This window comes from Myodes glareolus, chromosome 4 (assembly GCF_982192425.1).
Source record: "Myodes glareolus chromosome 4, mMyoGla1.1, whole genome shotgun sequence".
NCBI lineage: Eukaryota > Metazoa > Chordata > Mammalia > Rodentia > Cricetidae > Myodes > Myodes glareolus.
The window spans coordinates 104,847,025-104,869,648 of record NC_142029.1 but is presented as its reverse complement, the minus strand read 5'-3'; the positions used below and the strand labels follow the sequence as shown (position 1 = coordinate 104,869,648).

Here is a 22,624-nt window from a genome sequence, read left to right as displayed (position 1 = left end):
CCTCCCTTCCGTTCCGACAGCAGCCGACAGCTGCCCCACCCAGCTCAGTTACCCTGACGCCCTGGGAATGACCGTGTCGTCCCTTCGCCCCACAACTCCCACAGTCACGCCATCCCCCAGTTTCATCACACCCACCACACCCACGTCCTGAAACTCCGAATACCCCATCCCAGACTCCCAAATCAGAAGTCATTCTCACCGTCATCATGCCTAAGTCTTAAAGTATTGGGCCAAAACACTAAATGACCACACAAAAGTTTCTTTCCATAAAGCAATAAATATATATATTTCAAACTCTGTACAACAGACTGGAAAACAAACTTCCAAGAAAAAGATTAACACTCACAATTCTTTTAACTGATTCCAAATGTTTTCCCCTCCCCCCCAACGCCCAAAGTAGGTGGCTCACACTTCAGGTCTCTGTGCACAGCCTGCCAAGGTCACCAGCTTCCAGTAGTTCAGGAGGTGATGACCTCACTCTGAGGCTAGGGCTTTAAAGCTCTGCCCTGAGGTCTCTGCTGCGGGGTGCAGGAAAAACTGAACCGTTTAGGGGGCTGTTGCCTGTAGGAGCCCCTTCTCTGTCAAACACACCAAATGGGATGAGAAAAACAAAGAGAAACGTCCCCCAAACACACTCACTCAAGAAACCAACACCAATAAACCACAGACAGCTCCTCCCACTCCTTTCTTCAATGGAAGGAGTGAGGAGCGAAAGTTTCTTTCCTCCTTTTGTTGATTCTTAACCCAGTGAGGCTCCCTGGCTGGAGATAGTGACCCCGGGTCACACTGGGATCACCATGTGCCTCTGCAGGATGTCCATGAGGTTCTGAGCTCCTCTCTGCCGGGCCAACTCCAGGGGGGTGAGACCCGAAGCGTCCCTGTGATGGAGATCGGATTCGGGAGCTAGGAAGCTGACCACGGAGCTATGGCCCTCTCGTATCGCCAGATGGATGGGGAGCGAACCAGTGCCATCCAGGGCATTGACATCAGCACCATGCTCCACAAGGACCTTCAAGGTGTCCAGGAACCCAGTGCGAGCTGCATCATGCACTGGACTGGTACCAGAGGCATCCTGGACATTGGGGCTAGCACCTTGCTTCAGTAGTTCCAGAGCAACTGCTGGACTTCCAAACATCATGACCTGTGGGAGTAGGGAGCAGAAAGTTAGGAGGTTCCCACTGGAAACAGTCAGGCAGAGAGGTCTTCCAGAAATCCAGAATGCCAGTGAAGGGGTCCTTCAGTGAACAGGGACACCCCAGGAAAGACAGGACCCCCCATCCAGGGAGCTGTTAGGACCCGGATCACCCACACCTAAAGCTCAAAGACCCTAACTACAAAAGTGACTCTCATGAAACTTAAGGGGCCAGGCATAGTGATCACTCCTATAATCCCTGCACTTGGGAGGCCCAAACAGGAGGATAGCCTCAAATTTAAGGCCAGCCTGATATAGAGTGAGACCTCTCAGTAAAAAGTAATGAAGAAGAAACAAAAACAAAAAGAATAGAAAGGAAGGGGAATGGGGAAAGGAAGGGAAGATAAAAACTCTGAAGTAGCCAGGTGGTGGTGGCGCACGCCTTTAATCCCAGTATTTGGAAGGCAGATGCAGGTGGATCTCTGTGAGTTCGAGGCCAGTCTGGTCTACAGAGCAAATTCTAGGACAGTTTCCTAAGCTATCTTAGGAACACCATCTCGAAAAAGGCAAAACAAACAACAAAAACAACGACAAAAAGAAAACTCTGGAGGAACCAGGAGCCATTCTCAGGGACACGGCACTCCACTATGGGAGATCCTAGAACTGCTAAATCCCTCCAGGTAATGCAACCCCACCCGTTTTCTGAGAACTACTTAGAATTTTTGAGAAAAGAGATGCTCGAGGGAATTTGGATTCCCTTTGTCCAGGGAAAGCTTCTTTAGACATAGGCATGATCTTCAGAATGTATGAGCACCCATGTAAAAGTGGAACCCCCTATAAATGCCACCCCACATAGGGATTTTTTTTGTAACAGGGACACTCAGAAGATTGAAAAAAATCCACACCACCTTCAGAAATGAAGACTTCTCACCCCAAAATAACCTGAGACCCTTAAAAAGGACTCCTACAAAAAAATGGCTATCTCCTACTTTTCTGAGATCGAATGTCTTTTTAGAAGTCCCAAGAAATGAGCTGTCACCAAGGACTGGCATGAAAAGAAGCTGAACCCCAACCCACCCACGGAATAAAGGTCTGCAGCGAAACTGAATCTTCTAGACTTGAAGACTAGGAATTCTTTAGAGCTGAAAAGCCATCCCCTCCCCCACCCCACCCGCACCACCCCACCCAACATTGGTGCAAACAAGGAATGGTGCTCTCAGGGAATCACCAACCCGGGTCAGGAGACTAGGAAGGATGCGGTGTGGGAGTCGGCTGTCAGCCAGGCCTCACCTGCAAGGCCGTCTTGCCGAAGCGGTTCAGAGCGTCAGGATGCACCAGCTCCCGGTGCAGGAGGCGGCGCACCTCTTGCACGTCGCCACGGGCCGCTGCGCCACTCAGCCGGTCGCCGACGCGGACTTCTTCCAGAAGCATCGTGACACGGGTGGTCTGTGAAACCCACCCAGTGCCAAGCTCAGTCCAGGTCAAGGCTGAGGAACCAGCAAGGGCTGGATCAGAACACTAGGGCTTCCCTTCCCTGGGGCTGCTGAGCCACTGGGGCCTACTCAAGGTGATTCCCCGGCCGCAGACCCTTCGGTCCCGTACGACCCCGTTCTCGCACCCGGCTCCTCCTCCTGTCACCGTGAGAGGCGGCGAGGAACCCCGCCCAGCCCTTGGGCGCCCGCCCCTTGGGCCGGGTCTCCCCAGACTCACCCTCCCTCCTCGGCTTGGGCGGGCGTGGTCTGCTCCGAGCCGCTCTCACCGGCCGCTGCAGTCAGCCGTCAGTAGGCGAAGGAGCGCGTCACACGCCCCGCCTAGAGCGCCCTTGTTTTCTTACGAACTCGCAACACAGTAGCGGGAGCCGATTTGCCCAGCGCCCGACCTCCATAAGCCCCGCCTACCAGGGACTCAGCCAATCAGAGCTCGTTGCCGGGAAGGTTTGTCTCGCCCATAGAGGTGGTGCGCCTCGTGATTGGCCAGCGAGCGGCAACCGGTGGGGCTGCCCGCCACCGCAGGGTGTTTGGTTTTTCAAACCCGGCGGGCGGGAAAGAGAGGGAAGCTTTAACTGACCCCAGGAAAGAGGTTGGAGACAGGCTGGCGCGGGCTGATGCAGCGCCTCCGGGAGGAATGGAGGCAGGATTGGAAGCTCTCAGAACTGAAACGTTCTATTTATTTATATACCCCGGAAGTCCTAATGAGCTCTTACTATGGGTCGGGGAACTTAGTTCATTCATTTTACTGCTGTGCAAGAGGAACGGCCTCTTGGCCGTCAGGTGCGCGCCTCAAATATTTTTTTTGTTTGCTTTAAATTTATGAGACAGAGTCTCACTACGGCCCTGTCTGGCCTGGAACAACTCACAGATATCCGCCTGCCTCTACCATCCGTGCTGGGATTAAAGGAAGGGGCTTTTTTTTTAAAAAAAAAAAAAAAAAGAAAGAAAGAAAGGGTCTTGGAGCTGGAGCCAGGCAGCAGTGGGGCCTTTAATCCCAGCACTTGGAAGGCAGGGGCAGGCGGATCTCTGAGTTCGAGGCCAATCTGGCCTACCATGTGAGTTCAAGACAGGCTCCAAAACTACACAGAGAAATCCTGTCTCAAAAAATCAAAAAGAAAAAAAAATCCAGGAAAACAAGACAGAAGACAAGTCTTATTCATTGAAAGACATCCTGTTCTTCCAGAGGACCCAAGTTTGGTTCCCAGCACCTACACCAGGCAGAGGCAAGAGGAGTGATGAAAGACTGGAGACAGTCAGACTATGTCTTTAAAAAAAAACAAAAACAAAACAACCAGCCGGGCAGTCGTGGCGCACACCTTTAATATCAGCCCTTGGGAGGCAGAAGCAGGTGAGTCTCCGTAAATTCAAGGCCAGTCCGGTCTACAAACCGAGTTCCAGGACAGCATAGACTTTTACACAGAGAGACCCTGTCTTGAAACACCCCCCCCAAAAAAAAATCAAAAGAAAAATATTATAAAATAGGATGTCAGCCGAATGTAGGGTCCCTGGATGAGCAAACGCCCTGAGGTTCAAAGCGTGTGATGAGATGGAAAGGGAGAGTGGGAGGGTGGCACAGGTGGCGGCGGAGTGGTGTGCAAAACAGACCTGGGGTTATAGTAACCTTCCACTTTTAACAAGATGGGAAGGGCACCAGGGTTAAGTGGGCAATTATGGACAGGGATTTTAGAGTGACTTCTGGCCCCTACAGAGGGACCAGAGAGGGCTAAGGAATGAAGGGGAGGGTGCAGAGGAAGCGAGGTGGAAGATTGGCGAGTGGACACTTCCACCTAAGCACTTATGGTCAGTCTCAGTCCATAACCAAGAAGCACATCCACAGCTGTTAGATTTATTTCAATGACGCCTAAAGCTCAGATGGAGGGTCAGCAGGGCCAGCAGGGTTTCGGCTCAGCAGCCCAGAGCTGCTCAAGGCAGGTCATTGCAAGAAGGCACTCGTGGAAGGGGAAGGGCTGTTTGGCCCTCTACATGTAAAATCAGGATGAGAGAGCTCCAGTCTAGACAGCTGAGTTAGCGGTACCAGGTGCTGGCTGCCAGAATGTGTTGTCAGTGCCCTAACCCAGCATGAACACACACACATACACACACACCATCTCTCTACAGTCTGCAGTTCGGATCTGGGGAGTGGGAAGCCTCATGTTCAAATCCCCACTTCTTCTCCCTCTAGCTGGTACGAAGCTGATAATCTGCAGAAAAAGATGAGCAGGGACCATCTTAGAACCGAGAAAGGGGAAAGAGAGTCCTCCAACACCCACAAAATCTATCCTGGGTCCCAACACACAAAATTACCCCTGGAAATGTTTCACAATGCTAAAGGCTTACAGGCTTGGGACATGGGTGGATGGATGGTAGAGTTCCTAACTATTACGTGTAAAGCCCTGGTTTCCATCCTATTACCATAAAAAAAAAATCTTGCTTAGATCAGAATGAGTTCCACATGGCACCTTCCTCTGACCGCCAGGACCATATACAGGCATCATAGGAGATGCTAAATGTCACCAGCTTGTTCAGACCTTATGGTCACCATGAAGCAAGCCAGACACCCCATTTTAAAGATGTATAAGCTGAAGCCCAAGGAAGCATGCGTGGTAAGGGAAGGGTTTGGGCAAAACATGCTGTTTTGGAACTGTCCCAAATAGCACCGAAGTCATCAGTGCCCTTCATCTCCTTAAGTTCATTGCCCCAGAGAGCCAGACTCTTACCCCCACTCTGGGTGATGTAGCGAACCCAGGGCAGGGCCTGGTACCCACTTTTCTCGATGATCTTCATGTAGCGGACCTGGAAAGCAAAAACAGGAGTGGCCAAGAACTAGGGATGTAGCTCAGCAGTAGAGCTTCCTTCCAGAGTCACTGGTGAGGAGCTGGGGTCTGAGTCATGGGATAGTCCCTGTCTAGCCAGTCCCTGGGTTCAGTCCTGGTATGGAGGGGATTATTGGGGGGGGGTGACTAGAGGTGGAAGAAAAAGTGATGGCCTGTGTCAAGAGAACACTCCGCATACTTTAGGATACAACATGACACAAGCCGGCATGACAACGCAAAGAGGGAGGGATCCAGGCCAGAGGGAAGATACAGGACAGAGTTGGGGACAGGACAAGAGAATAGAGAATACTCTGTAGGCAGGCGAGGGCAGGCGAATAGTGACTGAGCAAGGGGAGGCAGAGAGGGGAGAGCCCCAGCCTGAGAACAGAAGAGGCAACATTCACAGCAGAAGACAAAGAAGTGGAGAACCTGGCATGGGGACACATCCTAGGACTTTCATCCTAGAGCTTGGGAATCTAGACAGAAGGATATTCTAAACTCAAGGCCAACCTGGGTTGTGTAGTAAGTTTGAGACCAGTCTGGACTCAGACTCTGAGTCCTTGGCTAGCTTGGGGTCCAAACAAAATAATGCCTGCTGTGGTGGTGCACGCCTCCAATCTCAGCACTCTGGAAAGAGGCAGGCAACTCTCTGTTTGAGTTCAATTCCAGTTGGTCTACAAAGTCAGCCTGGCTACAGTGAGATCCTGTCTCAAAAAAACAAAAAAAGGGGGCTGGAGAGATGTCTCAGTGGTTTAGAGAACTCTGGGTTAGAATAAAACACTCTGTAACTCCAGTTCCAAGGGATCTGACACCTCTGACCTCCACAGGGACTGTACGCATGTGGTTCACAGACATGCAGGCAAAATGCTGATATGCATAAAATAAATAAAAGCTCAAATGAATAAATAAGATGTGAGATGAGAGGTGATTGAAGCCAAGAGGGAAGAAAGTAGGGAACCTCCCTACCCTTGTTTCTCACCTGGATGCCAGAAACGGTAAAGTATGGGATCTCAAATTTGACCCCAATAGGTGGCCGACCCTCCACCTCCTCAGTTTCCACGCTGGGGAGTCCGAAGTGGGCACGCATCAAGTACTCTTTGCCACCCTGTGGACACACAGAGGCATCAGACTCTGTGAGTGCTCTGCCTCTGTCTCTCAGATAACCCTCACAGCAGCCTCCACAGAGGATCGTCCATTATACAGATTTCAAAGTTAAGAGATCTTGCTGAGACCCATAGGAAAAGTCTAACTCTTGCCCTCAACTGGAGAAAACAGACAGGTCAAATCTTCCAGTGGCTGGGTTCAGTGGCAAAGGCCCATAGTTCCAGTTACCCTGGAAACTAAAGATTACAAGTTCAAGACCATTCTGGGGTACAGAGTGAGACCTTGTGTCAAGAAACCAAGAGTCCTCAGAGGCCGAGGCAGGCAGATATCTGTAAGTTTGAAGCCAGCCTGATCTACAGAGCAAGTTCCAGGACAGGCTCCAAAACTACACTGAGAAAACCTGTCTCAAAAAACCAAAAAAAGAAAAGAAAAGAAACCAAGGGCTCGCAGAACAGAGGCAGAACAATAGGGTGTTCAGCCACCTATGTCTCACTCTCACACAGGCACAGACGCATGAATCACTAACCCGGAGGTGCAGCTACGGCATAGGTGGTAGTGCTTGTCTAGCGCACATGATGCTCTGGGTTCCATACCCAGCACCACATAAACCAGGTGTGGCAGTACCTGTACTCCTGGCACATAGGAGAGGGAGGTCACATGAGACCTTGTCTCAGAAAAATTAAAGATGTGACTGGAGATGACTCAGTGGGAGAGAGCACTGGCTGCTCTCTCAGAAAACCCAAGTTTGGTTCCCAGAAGCCACAAGGCAGTTCACAACCAGCTCAGTTTCAGTGCCAGGGACCCAGTGTCTTCTCTGACTTCCATGAGCACAAGGTGCACACATGATGCACATACTATATACAGGGAAAATATTTACACATATGAAAAGAATTAAAAAGTCAGCTGGGCAGTGGTGGCGCATGCTTTTAATCCCAGAACTTTGGAAGCAGAGGCAGGTGGCTTTCTGTGAGTTCGAGGCCAGCCTGGTCTACACAGTGAGTTCCAAGACAGCCAGGTCTACATAGAGAAACCCTATCTTCAAAGACAAAAAACGAACAAACAAACAAATTAAAAAGTCAATAATAAAAAAAATAAAGGACTGTCAAGATTATGAAGCAAGAAAGGCACTTCCGACCAAGCCTGCCGACCTGAGTTCGATCCATTGAGGAGGAGAGAATCAACTCCTAAGAGTTATCCTCTGATTTCCACCTGTACCCCATGGTGCACACACACATATACACACACACACACATGAAATAACCATAGAATAAAGCCACCAGTGCTCAGAATGTGGAGAATGTAGTCATAATTGGACATTACAGCACACACTTGGGAGGCAGAGGTAAACAGATCTCTGTGAGTTCAAGGCCAGCCTGCTCTACATAGTGAGTTCTAGGCCTGCCATGGATACACAGTGAGACCCTGTCTAAAAACAAAAACAACAATATCAGCAAAAAGAATATGGGCCAATTGTCATCCATCCCATTTCACAGATGAGCTGAGTCTATGAAGGAAACACCAGGAACCAAAGCCATATCCCTAAAGACTTATGGGGTAGGAAGATGCTATTTCAGGAAGGTTCAGTTTCTCCACCTTGGTTTGGTTTGGATTTTCAAACAGAATCTCATGTAGCCTAGGCTAGACTTGAAGTAGTTATGTATTTTTATCCTCCTGCCTCCCCCTCCCAGCTGGAAGGAAGGCAGACACAGTCACACAGCTAGTGTACCCCCTTCATCAGCCTCCATGATAGCCATGTGCATATTGATGAGGTCCTCTGAGGTTTCCTTCACCTTGACCTCATGTGGTGCAGGCAGGTCCCACCACCACTAAAGTCCCTCTCATCCTGGGTCCCACCTTTCTTAATACTCACAGGGAAGGACTTGATACTCCAAATGACAACATTCTTCTCAGGCACATACTTGGCACTGCCCACACTGGTCTTGAAGCGTGGGGAATCTGCATCGCTGGGTACGGGCACAGATATTTCCACGCCATTGGCCACTGACTGCTTCTTAAATTGCCCCTTTGCCTGCCAGAAGAGAGCAGGAGGCAAAAACAATTCAACCCGAGCAAGATTAGTGTTGGATGCTTGTGATCCCAGCTACTCTGGAGGCTGAAGCAGGAGGATGGCAAGTTCAAGGCTAGCCTGGACTATAAGAGACAGTATTCAGAGTCAACCCAGACTATAGAGACAGTGTTCAGGGTCAGCCTGGACTATAGAGACAGTGTTCAGGGTCAGCCTGGACTATAGAGACAGTGTTCAGGGTCAGCCTGGACTATAGAGACAGTGTTCAGGGTCAACCTGGACTATAGAGACAGTGTTCAGAGTCAGCCCGGACTATAGAGACAGTGTTCAGGGTCAGCCTGGACTATAGAGACAGTGGTCAAGGACAGCCTGGACAACTAAGTGAGATCTCTTTTGGAAATACAAAACAGAAAAATGGATGGGAATATAGCTTAGTGTAGAGTGAATGCCTGGCATTCAAGAGGCCCTGATGACATCCCTGGTCAGAGAAAGGGAAAAGAGGCTGCTGATATGGCTCAGCAGATAAAGGCACTGAATGACAAATTAATCTAGTTCAAACCGGGCAGTGGTGGCGCATGCCTTTAATCCCAGCACTCGGGAGGCAGAGACAGGCAGATACCAGTGAACTTGAGGCCAGCCTGGTCTACAGAGCGAGTTTCAAGACAGTCAGGGTTACACAGAGAAATCCTGTCTCAAAAAAAAAAAAAAAAAAGCAAAAACAAACAAACAAGGATCCGTGTGTGAGCGCAAACAACCATGATGGCAGCCCTGGGAAGCAGAAGCAGGAGGGTCATTCTGAACCAGAAATGGGTCGATAACCCTCCTTGAAGATTTCTGTACAGTTAACAGTTGCTGAGAAGAGAGAGACATTCTCCAGAGCTGTGGCCAGTGGAAAGGAGCTCACAGCCCTGTAAACAACTCCCATGAAACTCACTGGGCCACAAAAAAGAAAAAGACATGGAAGCAGAAATGGGAACGGTTGGGAAGGGATGAGAGAGTGAGGGGTGGATATGGTAGATACATCATGTGTCTTAGAGTTTCTATTGCTTCAAGAGACACCATGACTACAGCAACTCTTACAAAGGAAAACATTTCATTGAGATGGCTTATGTTCGGAGGTTTATTCTATTATCATGGTGGGACATGGTGGCATGCAGGCAAACATGGTGCTGTAGCTAAGAGCCCTACATCTTGATCTGTAGGTAGCAGGAAGTGAGCTAACACTGGGCATGGACTGAACATATGTGACAGCTCATATCCTGCCCCTACTGTGACACAACAAGGCCACACCCACTCCAACAAAGCCACTTCCTATGAGGTTATGGGGGCCAATTACATTCAAACTATCACATCATATAAATTATGAAAATGAAGTCATAAGCTGGGTGGTGGTGATAACAGTGCACACCTTTAATCCCAGTACTCAGGAGGCAAAGACAAGCGGATCTCTGTGAGCTGGCCTCTGTTCAGACCAACTTGGTCTACTTGGCAAGTTGCAGGACAACCCAGGGCTACATAGAGAGAACTTGTCTCAAAAAAACAAAAAAGAAAGAAAGAAAGAAAGGAAGGAAGGAAGGAAGAAAGGAAGGAAGGAAGAAAAAATTATCTGGGCAGTGGTGGCACACACCTTTAATTCTAGCACTTGGAAGGCATAGATGCAGGCAGATCCCTGTGAGTCCGAGGCTAGCCTATTCTACACAGTGAGTTCTAAGACAGGCTCCAAAGCTACACAAAGAAAACTTGTCTCAAGAAAGAAAAAATTAGCCAAGCGATGGTGGTGCATGCCTTTAATCTCAGTACTCAGGAGGCAGAGGCAGGTGGATCTCTGAGTTCGAGGCCAGCCTGATTTACAAGAGCTAGTTCCAACAGCCTTCAAAGCTACAGAGAAACCCTGTCTCAAAAAGCAAATAAATAAATAAATAAATCTCATAGGGAGTGGCACTATTAGGAGGTGTGGCTTTGCTGGAGTAGGTGTGGTCTTGGAGGAAGTGTGTCACTGTGGACGCAGGCTTTGAGGTCTCATATATGCTCAGCCCATGCCCAGTGTCTCAGATCACTTGCTGTTGCCTGTGGATCAAGATGTAGGACTCTTAGCTTCAGCACCATGTCTGCAGACACAATGCCATGTCCCACTATGATGATAATGGACTAAACCTCTGAACTGTAAGCCACCCTCAATTAAATGTTTTCCTTTGTAAGAGTTACTGTGGTTAAAAAAAAATAGTTACTGTGGTCATGGTGTCTCTTCACAGCAATAGAAACTCTAAGACACCCATTCACATAAAATAAAAACAAAATATAAACAAATAAGGGCTGCGAAGATCACTCATCTCTAGACCCAGCCCTTGGGAGGCCGAGCAGAGGCAAGCAGATTTCTGAGTTGGAGGCCATTCCTGTCTACAGAGAATTCATCCAGGGTTACACAGTGAGATCTTGCAAAGATCTGAAGAGATGGCTCAGGGGTTAAGAACATTAGCTGCTCTGCCAGAGGACTCCACACAGAGGCTCACAGCCATCCATAACTCCAGTTCCCGTGGATCTGGTGCCCTCGGCTAGTCTCTGTGGGCAGCAAGCAGGCAAGTCTTGCATATCAGACATGCATGCAGGCAACACACACACACACACACACACACACACACACACACACACACACAGAGTAAAGGAAAAAAGAGTTACAAACAAGCAGAAACGCCAGACGCCCAGCAAGGAGCCCTGCTGGTCAGAAGGCGCCTGGTGCCTGTGCGGAGAAAGACTCCTCCCGGAGCTCACAGCTCACCTTGACCATGATCTCCACTCGGCTGTGGGAGAATTTCTCAATGACTGACTCGATCCAGATCAGGGGTTTGACCTGCAGGCAGAGGAGGCAGTGCTCAGAGATTCTGACGCCAGCCCTTGATCCACTGCCCACCATCTCCTTTGTGTCAGGCTGGGCCCCATCTCACCTGGGTGCTTAGGCGATAAGACATGAGTTCAAAGTCCCCATCCGGGGGGATGAAGGAGATGGTTCGGTCATTGTCAAAGCGTGAAAGCCTCACACACTGGTGGAATTTCACATCTTCCAGTTCCACAGACTTATTCTTGCTCCCTGAAACTCGGAGTGGAGCAAGCAGAGTGACCCTGGGGCTGAGGAGTGTGCTCCACCCCACCATTCCTACTGGCTGCTACCTTCTCCAGGTTTGCAGAGGAGGCCCAGGGCTGAGTGGTAGTGGTAGGGACCTGAGAGTCTGGCTCCCACCCCAACCTTCTGTTTTCTATTTTCATTTTATTTTTCTGAAAATTTTAGCAGAAACTTTTTTTTTTAATTTTTGTTTTTGTTTTTGTTTTTTGAGACCGGGTCTAACATAGCCTTGGTTGTCCTAAAATTCCATATGTAGACCAGGATGGCTTCCAAATCACAGCGATCCACCCACCTCTTCATCCCAGGTGCTAGAATTAAACACATGAGCCACCATGCCCAGCACAAATTTTAGTACTTTTAATTAGATGGAGGTTTGTGTGTCTGAGCGATTGCGTGTGCGGTGCTCACAGAGGTCAAACATGGTGTCGGAGCTCCTGGAGCTGGGGTTATAAATGGTTGAAAACCACCTTAAGTAGGTGCTGGGAACTGAGTTCAGAACCTCTACAGGAGCGAGAAATGTCCTCAGACACTGGAAGCCTCTCCAGACCCTAATTTTCCCTTTGTACTGTGAGTATATTCTCTTATTTATTTATTTTTTTATTTTTAGATTTTATTTATTTATTATGTATACAGCATTCTGCCTGCATGTATGCCTGTATGCCAGAAGAGGGCACCAGATTTCATCATAGATGGTTGTGAGCCACCATGTGATTGCTGGGAATTGAACTCAGGACCTCTGGAAGAGCAGCCAGTGCTCTTAACCTCTGAGCCATCTCTTCAGCCCCTGTGAGTATATTTTGTGTATGTATGTATTATATGAATTCACGTGTACATGTGGAAACCAGAGGTTAATCACTCCCTAACTTCTTCCCTAAATTATTATTACATTTATTTATTTACTTGGGAGGTGGGGCATGCGTGCCACAGGGCAAGTGGAGGCCAGAAGACAGCTTGTAGAAGTCAGCTCTCTCATTCCACCATGTGGGTCCTGGTTACCGAGCCACGGCCCTTTTCATGTTTAACAGACTGCTGTGGATGTGTCTGATGTGTGAGCACAGATGTGCAGCTGCCACACCTCTTCCCTTCCACCTTGTCAAGGCTCCACGCCATCCAATCTAGCTAGCCTGTGAGCTTCTGGAAAATCCTCCTGTCTCAGCCTCCACTGCGTACAGAAGTGCTTAGACTTCATGGGGCTGGAAAGACGGCTCAGGGGAAAAGAGCACTGGCTGCTCTTGTAGAGGATCTAGGTTCAATTCCCAGTACCTTAATGGGGGCTGACATGTATGCAATTCCTCAGGTCCCAGGGAATCTGACGCCCTCTTCTGGCCTCTGTGGGTACTGCATAGACATGGTGCACATGCAGGAAAAATACTCATATACATAATAAATGAACAAATAAACATGTAAATAAAATCTTTAAAAGGAGTTGGGCAATGATAATACACACCTTTAATCCCAGCACTCGGGAGGCAGAGGCAGAGGCAGGTGGATCTCTGTGAGTTTGAGGCCAGCCTAGTCTACGTACCAAGTTCCAGAACAGACTCCACTCAAAAAAAAAAAAAAAGAAAGAAAAAAAAGAAAGAAAGAAAAAAGAAACCCTGTCTCGAAAAACCAATAAATAAGTTAATGAATGAATGAATAAATAAATAAATAAAAAAAATAGATCTTTAAAAGGAATGCTGAGATTTCTGATGCACTTCTGGGTTTTTCTGTGTGGGTTTAGGGATCTCATTCAGGTCACTGTGTTTGTGGCCAGTGATTTCCCTGTTCAGCCTTCTCTCTAGCCCACTGTCTTATCTTTTGACACAACGTGTCTCATTAAACCTGGAGTTCACAAACTAGCAAGCAGGGCTGGCCAGAGCACTCTGGGGATCTCCTCCAGTGTCACAGAGCAGATAAACACTACCATGCACACCCTGTGTATTTGATTTGTTTTGGGGACAGGGTTTCACCACGTAATCGTGGCTGTCCTGGATCTTGTTATGTAGACCAGGCTGGCCTGGAATTTACAGAGATCCACCTGCTCTGCCTCTTACATGCTGAGATTAAAGGCATTCACCACCACTGCCTGGCTTCTATGCCTGCTTTTTATCTGTTTGTTTATATTTTATGTGCATTGGCATTTTGCCTGCATGTATGTCTGTGTGAAGATGTCAGATCTTGGAGTTACAGTTGTGAGCTGCCATGTGGGTGCTGGGTCTCCTGGAAAAGCAGACAGTGCTCTTAACTGCTGAGCCATCTCTCCAGTCGCCAATGCCTGGTTTTTTGTTTGTTTGTTTGTTTGGGTTTTTTTTTTTTGGTTTTTTTTGTTGTTGTTGTTGTTGCTGGTTTTTTTGGGGGGGGGTTTCTTCAAGACAGGATTTGTCTGTGGAGCCCTGGTTGATCTGGAACTCACTCTGTAGACCAGACTGGCCTTGAACTCACAGAGATCAGCCTGCCTCTGCCTCCTGAGTGCTGGTATTAAAGGTGTGCTTGGTATGATCTTTTGAGACAGAGTTTTATGTAGCTCAGAATAGCTTCACATTCACTAAGGAATTGAGAATTACCTTGAATTCCTGCTTCTATCTCCCAAGTTCTGGGATTACTCTTATGTAACACTATGCTTGGCTTGACTTGGCTTTTGTTTCTTTGGTTTTATTTTACAGTGTGTGTGTGTGTGTGTGTGTGTGTGTGTGTACATTTGTATGCATATCTACATGTACACATGGACACCAGAGGACAATACTAGGTGTCTTTCCTCAGGTGACATCCACCTTATTTTTTTGTTTTTGTTTTTGTTTTTCCTGAGACAGCATTTTTCTTTTGGCCTGGAACTTGTTGATCAGGCCACCTTGGAATTCTTAGTGCGGCAACCATTTGTCTCTGCCCACTTCTTATAACCCGTCTGCTACCCTAGCCAGATGACACTAAACTCCTCACCTTCCTGCCTCAGCCTCCAGAGTGCTGACATTACTACATGGATTACTCTATCTGTCTATGAGATGTTTAAATATTATTAACCTGTCTGCTCCCACTAGAATGTCAAGGCCAGAAATGGGCTTGGTCAGCACCAGCCCTCATTAACAAAGATTGCATTTGCTAGGTGAACTTTGCTGCTGAGAGGCAAGGCTCCATTATGAGAGAGCATGTGGACACTTATCTCAGAACTGGCCTCCGTCTAGGAGTAGCCCATCCCTGGGAAGGGGTCCCCCCCACCCAATCTTACGGCCAGTAAGCTCAAAGAGCACTCGGTCATTGAGGCCCAGCCGCAGCTCTGGCATCCCAGACAAAAACACCTTCAGCTTGATGGTGCCCACAATCTCGCTGAGCAAGACACTGCCATTAGCATTGACCTGCAAAGGGGGTATCCCAATATGGGGTGTCAACAGGTACAGAATCCCCCCTCCTGCCCCCAAGACATGAGGCACAGAAGCTCACCAGAAGGTTAACAGACTCTATGACGTCAATGAAGACCTCATTCTTCTTGTACTTGATCCCCTCAGAGCGCCACGACACGGCATTGGTGACTGTGGATGGTACTCGAGACTTGCCTGTCTCCAGCTTGTTGCCCTGTTGTGTGATATACCTATTGGGAAGAGCAGTGAGGGTCTGCAGCTAAACCAGGGACCCCTCAGAGGGAGCAGCCTCCCGGTCACAGGCACCTTCTCGTACTCACTCCTGCAGGATCTTGCTGTCTGTGGTCTGTGGAAAGCCGAAGTCCATGAGCTCATCCAACAGCTCGTACACAATGACAAAGTTATCACGGATGCTCTCCTCCTCCAGCTCCTTAAAATACTCACAGAAGACCTGGGCGTGGGGTCCCAGGGAACACACTCAGTCAGCCAGTAAGCAATTATGGGCCACCTACTATGTGCCTGGGTTGCAAGCAAAGAGGCAGGCTCTCTCCTATGCAGCAATTTATGAGGAAAAGTGAGAGCCACTGGTGATGGGGTCAATCATATCCAGCATGTCAGCATGGGAAGGAAACAGCAGTGGAAACCTACACCTTGAAGAATCTAGACAGACAGCTAGAGGGGGTTAAAATGGGTTTTCTGGGTGTGGGTATGGTACAGGGGTCGGAAGAAACCAGCACCTTGCTTTAGGTCAGGACTCTACAAATGAGCAACACCCCAACCCCTCCCTGGGGATTCTATGCAGGGGCTCTACTGAGGAGCTACACCCCAACACTCCGGACTGTTGCTTTGAGACAGAGTCTGGCTATGGAACCTAGGCTGGGCATGAACTTTCCGTCCTCTTGCTGTAGCCTTCAAAGCTCTAGAATGAGAGGTCTGATCCATCTTGCTCTCCCTAAAAAAAAAAGTGTGGAGGCCAGGTTCATGTCTTTAATCCCAGCACACAGGAGGCAGGGACAAGTGGGTCTTTTTGAGTTCAAGGTCAATCTGGGCTATTTAGTAAGTTCCAGGATTAAATAGAGAGACCCTGTCTTAACAAACAAAACAAACAAAAAAGTTGGGGCTGGAGAGACGTTCCGGGGCTAAAAGCATTGTGTCCCATGTTCAGTGCTCAGCACCAAGACAGCAGCTCACAACGGTCTGTAACTCCAGTCCCAGGAGATGTAACATTCCACTCAGGCCTCTGTGGGCACTGCATCCCTGAAGTACATAGACATATGAGCAAGCAAAATACCCATACACATAAAATTAAAAGTAAATACATCTTAAATAAAGTGTATATCTTACGAATCTGTGTTCTGCACCATGAATCTGTGTATCTGTCAGGGGTGTAGGGTCAGTGATGTGATGCAGACAGAAGAGAATAAAACAGAGTACACGGATGTAATTCTCCAGCACATGAAAAACCAACATCAAAACAGACGAGACAGACGGCTTCGCAAGCAGTCACTTGTTAGCAAACCTGATGACCCTGGAACCCATGTGCTGAAGGTTAGCTGCCTTCTGACCTCCACACCCATACCTCACACACATGCGCGCGCACACACACACACACAAGCACAAAGAACTAACTGAATACATGTAAAACATCCCAATATGAAACAACTAGGTGTACCTGTGCCTGGAAGTTCAAGGTCAGTTGGGCTGCAAGAGAGCCTGTCTCAAAAATAAATACACAGACACGACTACCTGAACTAAATTGAGCAGTCAGCATCCTATTATGGAGAGGGATATAGGAGACACCACGATTTCCGGGGATCTATAGGCCATTAATGGTTGCTAAAGTGGGAAGACATCTTTTTTCTCTCTTTCTTTCTTCCTTCCTTCCTTCTTTTTTTTTTTTTTTTTTGTATGTGTGTGTCTCTTCATGGCCCTGGTTGTCCTGGAACTTGCTCTGTAGACCAGGCTAATCTCAAACTCATAGAGATTCACCACCCTCTGCCTCCCAAGTACTGGGATTAAAGGCTGGGACACCACCATCCAGAGGCTGCAGAGCTAGCTTAGCCATTCGAAGCACTGGCTGCTCTTCCAAGGACCCAGGTTTGATTCTCAGCACCTACATAACAGCTCAAACCATCTTTTAACCCCAGTCCCAAAGGATCCAATGATCTATTCCAGCCTGCTTGGGCACGTGGTTCACAGACTTACATTCTAGCACACCCATACAAATAAAAAAAAAAATTTAACGAATTTAAAAATTATTTTCAGCTGGGCAGTGATGGTGCACACCTTTAATCCCAGCACTAGGGAAGCAGCAGCAGGGTGCTTTCTGTGAATTTGAGGCCAGTCTGGTCTACAAAGTAAGTTCCATAACAGTCAGAGCTGTTACACAGAGAAGCCCTGTCTTGAAAAGATAAACCAACAAAATAAAATAAAACAAACTTCCAGATGTATATAAAGCATACATGTATACATGAAACACAAACTCGTTTCCTGAAGTCTTTGCTCTATCCCTGGGATGCCTCACTACACATCTACAGAGGTTCTAACATCTGAAACATCCAACATCAGGGCACATCCAGCAACATCAGGGCACATCCAGCAGAGAACACACTGATTCTCAACCTGCATCTCCTCATTTGAACCTTGTTCTGCTCAAACCCCTTAGCCTCCAGTCTAACCACACCTCGGGGCCTTTTTGTTCACCTTGCCCTCTGTGGGGGACACTTTCTCTGTATTACTTCACCTCCAAGGCCCCCTTTTCGTATCCCTTTCTTCCCTTCCCATTACAACAGCATTCCTGTTGGGTTTGCAGGCACCGAAACAGCAGGGAAATGGGACTAGACCCCAAACTAAAATCTGGGGGTGACTCTTCCTAATCCAGTAGTGAGAGGAGAGAGAAGGCTTTAATGGGCATGGTCACAGGGGGAGCACAAGTAGACAGACCAGCTAGCAATGAGAGGCCAGTACCTACCTCCACAGTCTTGTACAGAAAGGAGTACACCAGAGAGGCATTGGCGTTCTTCAGCGTGGTGGCCACCACTGGTACAGTAAGGTTAAGGAAAAAGCTATTTTCGAGGGACGGGTGCTACATGTCCCCTGATGTCCCCCACCCCATTTCTCCTACCCCTTACCACACACACTGTGTAAACTGGTCTCAGTACATCGCCCGCCCTCTAGATTAAGTTCTTGGCACTCCTGCCCAGCATGGGGTGGATGCAGTAGAGGTTGCTGTGTTTGATCCACAAGAAGTGTACTCGGCCATGGCTCAGCAGCGGGGCCAGCACACCCTCCTCCTCACGTTGCATAAGCAGTGGCATGAAATGGTCAATCTCCGTCATGGGCACATCACCTTTGTAGTTCCGGCTAATCAGGGGCTAAGAGTAGGAAGAAAGGCCTTAGGATGCCGTATTCTCTTTTCTCTAACCCTCCCTCTTCCCCATATACACTGGCCTCTGTTTTGTCTTATGGAGGGGATAGTGAGATAGTACCTCACATAGCCCAGGCCAGCCTTGTAACCGAGGGTGACTGTGACATCCGCTGCTCCAGCTTCTGCCTAGCTAGAGCTATGATGACAAACCCTCTACCAGCCGGGCAGTGGTGGCGCACGCCTTAATCCCAGCACTTGAGAGACAGAGGCAGGTGGATCTCTGTGAGTCTGAGGCCAGCCTGGTCTACAGAGCAAGTTCCAGGACAGGTTCCAAAGCTACAGAGGAACCCTGTCACAAAAAAACAAACAAACAAAAAACAACAACAACAAAAAACACCTCTACCAAGTAAACTACATCCTTAGCTTATCTTTCTTTTTCTTTTCTTATTTTTAGACAGTTTTTCTATGGAGACCCAGCTGGTCTCAAACTCTTAATCTTTCCTGCCTTGGTTTCTTGAATGCTGAGATTACAGATGTTTGCCACCATGTCATGCTCAGTGTCTAATTCCCACAGACTTGTTACCCAAGTGGCGCAGGTAAGGCTCCACTTCTGTATGCCTCAGTTTCCGTGCCTGTTAAATGGGTACACAAGACCCACAGTTAAAAGTATCCTGGGTCCATATGAAGCTCAAACAACTTTCTACTCTTGAGTGCTGCGCTGGGGATAGTGGGAGGTGGTAGCAGGAGGATCAGAAGTGCAAGGCCATCCTTGGCTGTACAGAAGTTCAAAGCCAACCTGGGCTACATGAGATTCTGCCTCAAAACAGAAAAGACAACAAAGGATGAGGGGCTTGAGTAGAGCTCGGCAGTAGAGGACTGGCCTACCACGCATGAAGTCCTTGGCTTCATCCTCAGCACTGCAAAAGTCAATCCAGGGCTGGAGAGAGGGCTCAGTGGTTAAGAGCATTGCCTGCTCTTCCAAAGGTCCTGAGTTCAATTCCCAGCAACCACATGGTGGCTCACAACCATCTGTAATGAGGTCTGGTGCCCTCTTCTGGACTGAAGAAAGAATACTGTATATACAATAAGCAAATAAATAAATATTAAAAAAAAAAAAAAACAGGGGCTGGAGAGATGGCTCTCCAAAGGACCCAGGTTCAAATCCCAGCACCCACCTGGCAGCTCACAACTGTCTGTAACTCCAACATCTGACACCCTCACATAGACATACATGCAGGCAAAACACCAAGGCACACAAAATAAATAAATTATTTAAAAAAAAAAGTCAATCCAGCATCAGTCAGGGAGGCTGGATGTGCTGGGCCTTGCCTTACCAAGGAGCGTCTGAGACAGGAGGATGGCTAAGCTACAGAGTGAATCTGAAGCAGGCCTGGATAACCATCTCAAAGCAAAAAGTAGAGAGGGGGCTGTGACGGAGCTCAGTGGGAGAAGAAGGGCTTGCCACCAAGCCCAATGGCCTGAGGGTTGTCCCCAGCACCCACATGGTAGGAGGACGAGTAAGAAGAGTGCCAGGCAGTGGTGGCGCACATCTTTAATCTCAGCACTAGGAAGGCAGAGGCAGGAGGATCTCTGAACTCGAGGTCAGCCTGATCAACAGAGAGAGTTCCCAGGCAGAGAAACCCTGTCTTGAAAACCAAACAACAACAACAAGAACAAGTAAGAAGAGGATTACAATGTGGCCTAGAGGTGCTGTGTGGTTAACTCGGGTTCCATCCCACCACTGTGGAAGAGGAGGAACCTTTGCTAAGGGGTTCAGTGCCTGTCTCAGGCTTTTTTACATATATATAATTTTTTTTCCATTTCATTTTCCATTCCAACACAGTACTCCCTCCACGCCTCCCCAGTCTTAAGGCAGGTGTCATTGTCTCCATTCTCTAGACTGAGAAAGCAGAGGCTTTAAACCATGGCCACAAAAAGTAGACAAGCTGAACTGAACCATTCTTTATAAACTGTTCTTGTTCAAGAGCATTTTATTTCTCTGTTTCGTCTTGCTGTTGTAGCCCAGGCTGGCCTTGAACTCCTGCCTTCCAGAGTACCGAGGCTGACAGGTACACGGTACTTCAAATGGCTCCTTCCACTGTCCTTATTTTTTGCTTGTTTGCTTTTGTTTTTCAAGACAAGTTTCTCTGGGTAGCCCTTGCTGTCCTGGAACTAGCTCTGTAGACCAGGCTGACCTCGAACTCACAGAGATCCGCCTGCCTCTGCCTCCCGAGGCCTGTACCACCAACACGTGGCTCCACTGTTGTTATTGTTTTTTTTTTCACATGCACTGTTTTTTGTATGTGCATGATGTGTGTGAGGCAGTGTGGGTCCGTGGCTAGTGTGTGTGTGGTCAGAGGACAACTTTATGGGTTGTCTCTTTTCCCTTATTTGGATTTGAGGCTGAAACTCAGGTCACCAAGGCTGAGCAGCCAGTGGCTGCTTGATTTTGAGGAAGTGTGTCAGGTAGCCTCAAATTCTTTTGTCTCCTGAGCCTTCTGCCTCCACCCCTCCCCCAAGTGCTGGAATTACAGGTGTTTGTTTATACATTGCTCTGAGATCAAATCTAGCCAGTTCACAACTGAGGCACATGCCCAGCCCTGTCAATTTTATTACTTTACATTTTATCATTTTATTATAGGGCTCTTTTTTCATCTACTGCTAAGATTGCCACTGGAGAAGGGACTGGCAACTTGCAAGGAGAGGGTGAAGGCCTTCCACTCCAGATAGTAACACTGTGTGAATTTATTGAGCTCTATGGTTTGCAGAAGGGCTGTGCTCACTGGTTCAGGGCGCTCATATGGTAGGGATCTTTCTTATTCCCATTTGACATATAGGGAAACACTAAGGCAAGAAGTAAAGCCCCTTGCCGCAGACGCTGGCTGGAGAGGGCGGGTCCCCGGCTCCGGGACCTGCGCCCGCGGCCTCTCCCGGGGTCCCTCGATCCCTTGCCCCCTACCTCACCTTGCCCTTGACGTCCAGAATGAAGACTGCCGAGGCCGACATGGTGGCAGTCAGTGAAGCTGAGAGGCGGGAACAAGAGGGAGCGGCAGCAATGCTTCCCTCTTCCTGCGGAAGCGTCCTTACCCAGGTGAGCCGCCAGGTGAGCGCGTCTTAAAGGGGAGGACGTCAGGTGAGCGCGTCTTAAAGGGGAGGCCGCCAGGTGAACGGCGTTGTCGGCAGCAACGCTGATACCGCTTCTGGGGCTGGGAAAGGCAAAACTTGAGGTGTGACAGTTGCCCTGTCTGATTTTCTTTTCTTTCTTTCTTTTTTTTTTTTTCCTGATTTTCTTTTTTATTTTTTTTCTGATTTTCTTTTTTCTTTTCTTTCTTTTCTAATTTTCTTTTGGTGATCAAGAATGCCTGGGGGGCGGGGGGCTGGTGAGAAGGCTCAGCGGTTGTTAAGAGCACAGACTGCTCTTCCACAGGACCTGGGTTCAATTCCCAGCATCCACATGGCAGCTCACAACTGCCACGTGAAAATGCAGTTCCACCTGCATTTCTTCTGACACCTTCACACCAATGCACATAAAATAAAGCTAAAATAAATCATTAAAAATATTTTTTTTAAAAAAAGAATGCCTGGGTGGATGGTGAGGCCCCCAGGACACGTGTCCATTGATCTGTCTACTCACCCACCGTGCATCCTTATGTCTATTCATTCATCCTCTCATCCGCCTACCCATTTATCCATCCACCCACCTATCCACATAGCCAACCATTTATCACCCCTTCCCACAAACATCCACACACATCAGCGTCCATCAACCCGCCCATACATACAAGCTTCCGTACACCCACTAGGGTGTTAATCTGCTCAGATATCTATGGACCTTGCTCTCTCACCCACGAATGCCAGTCTCTACGGGACTTAGCCCCAACTCAGGGAGGCACGAACAGTTTCTGTTGGTGCCACCCGACAGATGTTCAGTAATGTCAGTCCTTCTCACTCACTCGCACTATACATTTTTTTAATAATTTATTTATTTGCATTTTATGTGCCCATATGTCTGTGTGAGGGTGTCAGGTCCCCTGGAACTGGGGTTACAGACAGTTGTGAGCTGCCATGGTGGTTGCTGGGAATTGACACGGGTCCTCTGGAAGGGCAGCCAGTGCTCTTAACTGTTGAACAATCTCTCCAGCCCCATACACTACACATTTTATTACTTTGTTTTGTTTGTTAGTTTTCCCCCCGGAAACAGGGTTTCTCTGTGTAGCCCTGGCTATCCTGGAACTCTGT

At 48.3% G+C, this 22,624-nt stretch overlaps 2 protein-coding genes across 3 annotated transcripts; both read right to left on the bottom strand.

The window, feature by feature from the left end:
- Positions 1-257: 257 nt before the first annotated feature.
- Cdkn2d (cyclin dependent kinase inhibitor 2D) lies at positions 258-2,997 on the bottom strand. The gene is made up of 3 exons (XM_048446475.3): positions 2,843-2,997; positions 2,423-2,578; positions 258-1,141 (listed from the first exon to the last, which is right to left on the bottom strand). The coding sequence occupies exons 2-3, from the start codon at positions 2,561-2,563 to the stop codon at positions 782-784; spliced, it is 501 nt and encodes a 166-aa protein (XP_048302432.1). The 5' UTR covers positions 2,564-2,578; positions 2,843-2,997; the 3' UTR covers positions 258-781.
- A 1,457-nt stretch (positions 2,998-4,454) lies between these two features.
- Positions 4,455-21,508, bottom strand: Ap1m2 (adaptor related protein complex 1 subunit mu 2). 2 transcript variants are annotated; one of them, XM_087905809.1, is made up of 12 exons: positions 21,350-21,508; positions 18,236-18,392; positions 17,990-18,057; positions 15,339-15,469; positions 15,101-15,248; positions 14,889-15,015; positions 11,508-11,656; positions 11,342-11,413; positions 8,410-8,568; positions 6,415-6,540; positions 5,340-5,415; positions 4,455-4,823 (listed from the first exon to the last, which is right to left on the bottom strand). In XM_087905809.1, exons 1-12 carry the CDS (start codon positions 21,389-21,391, stop codon positions 4,801-4,803), a joined length of 1,278 nt encoding a protein of 425 aa, XP_087761935.1. In that variant the 5' UTR covers positions 21,392-21,508; the 3' UTR covers positions 4,455-4,800. The 2 variants fall into 2 exon arrangements, with proteins under 2 accessions (XP_087761935.1, XP_087761936.1); XM_087905810.1 differs by having other exon boundaries at positions 11,508-11,650.
- Positions 21,509-22,624: the final 1,116 nt, after the last annotated feature.

What these genes read in the sequence shown, in the direction of transcription:
- Cdkn2d (XM_048446475.3), bottom strand. Translation starts at nt 2,563, where the DNA reads ATGCTTCTGGAAGAAGTCCGCGTCGGCGACCGGCTGAGTGGCGCAGCG. An exon ending in TCGGCAAGACGGCCTTGCAG is followed by an intron (nt 1,142 to 2,422) that starts GTGAGGCCTGGC and finishes CTACTCCCACAG; the next exon opens with GTCATGATGTTTGGAAGTCC.
- Ap1m2 (XM_087905809.1), bottom strand. Translation starts at nt 21,391, where the DNA reads ATGTCGGCCTCGGCAGTCTTCATTCTGGACGTCAAGGGCAAG. An exon ending in TAGAGTCTGTTAACCTTCTG is followed by an intron (nt 15,016 to 15,100) that starts GTGAGCTTCTGT and finishes CCCCCTTTGCAG; the next exon opens with GTCAATGCTAATGGCAGTGT. An exon ending in TTACCGTTTCTGGCATCCAG is followed by an intron (nt 5,416 to 6,414) that starts GTGAGAAACAAG and finishes TTTGCTTTCCAG; the next exon opens with GTCCGCTACATGAAGATCAT.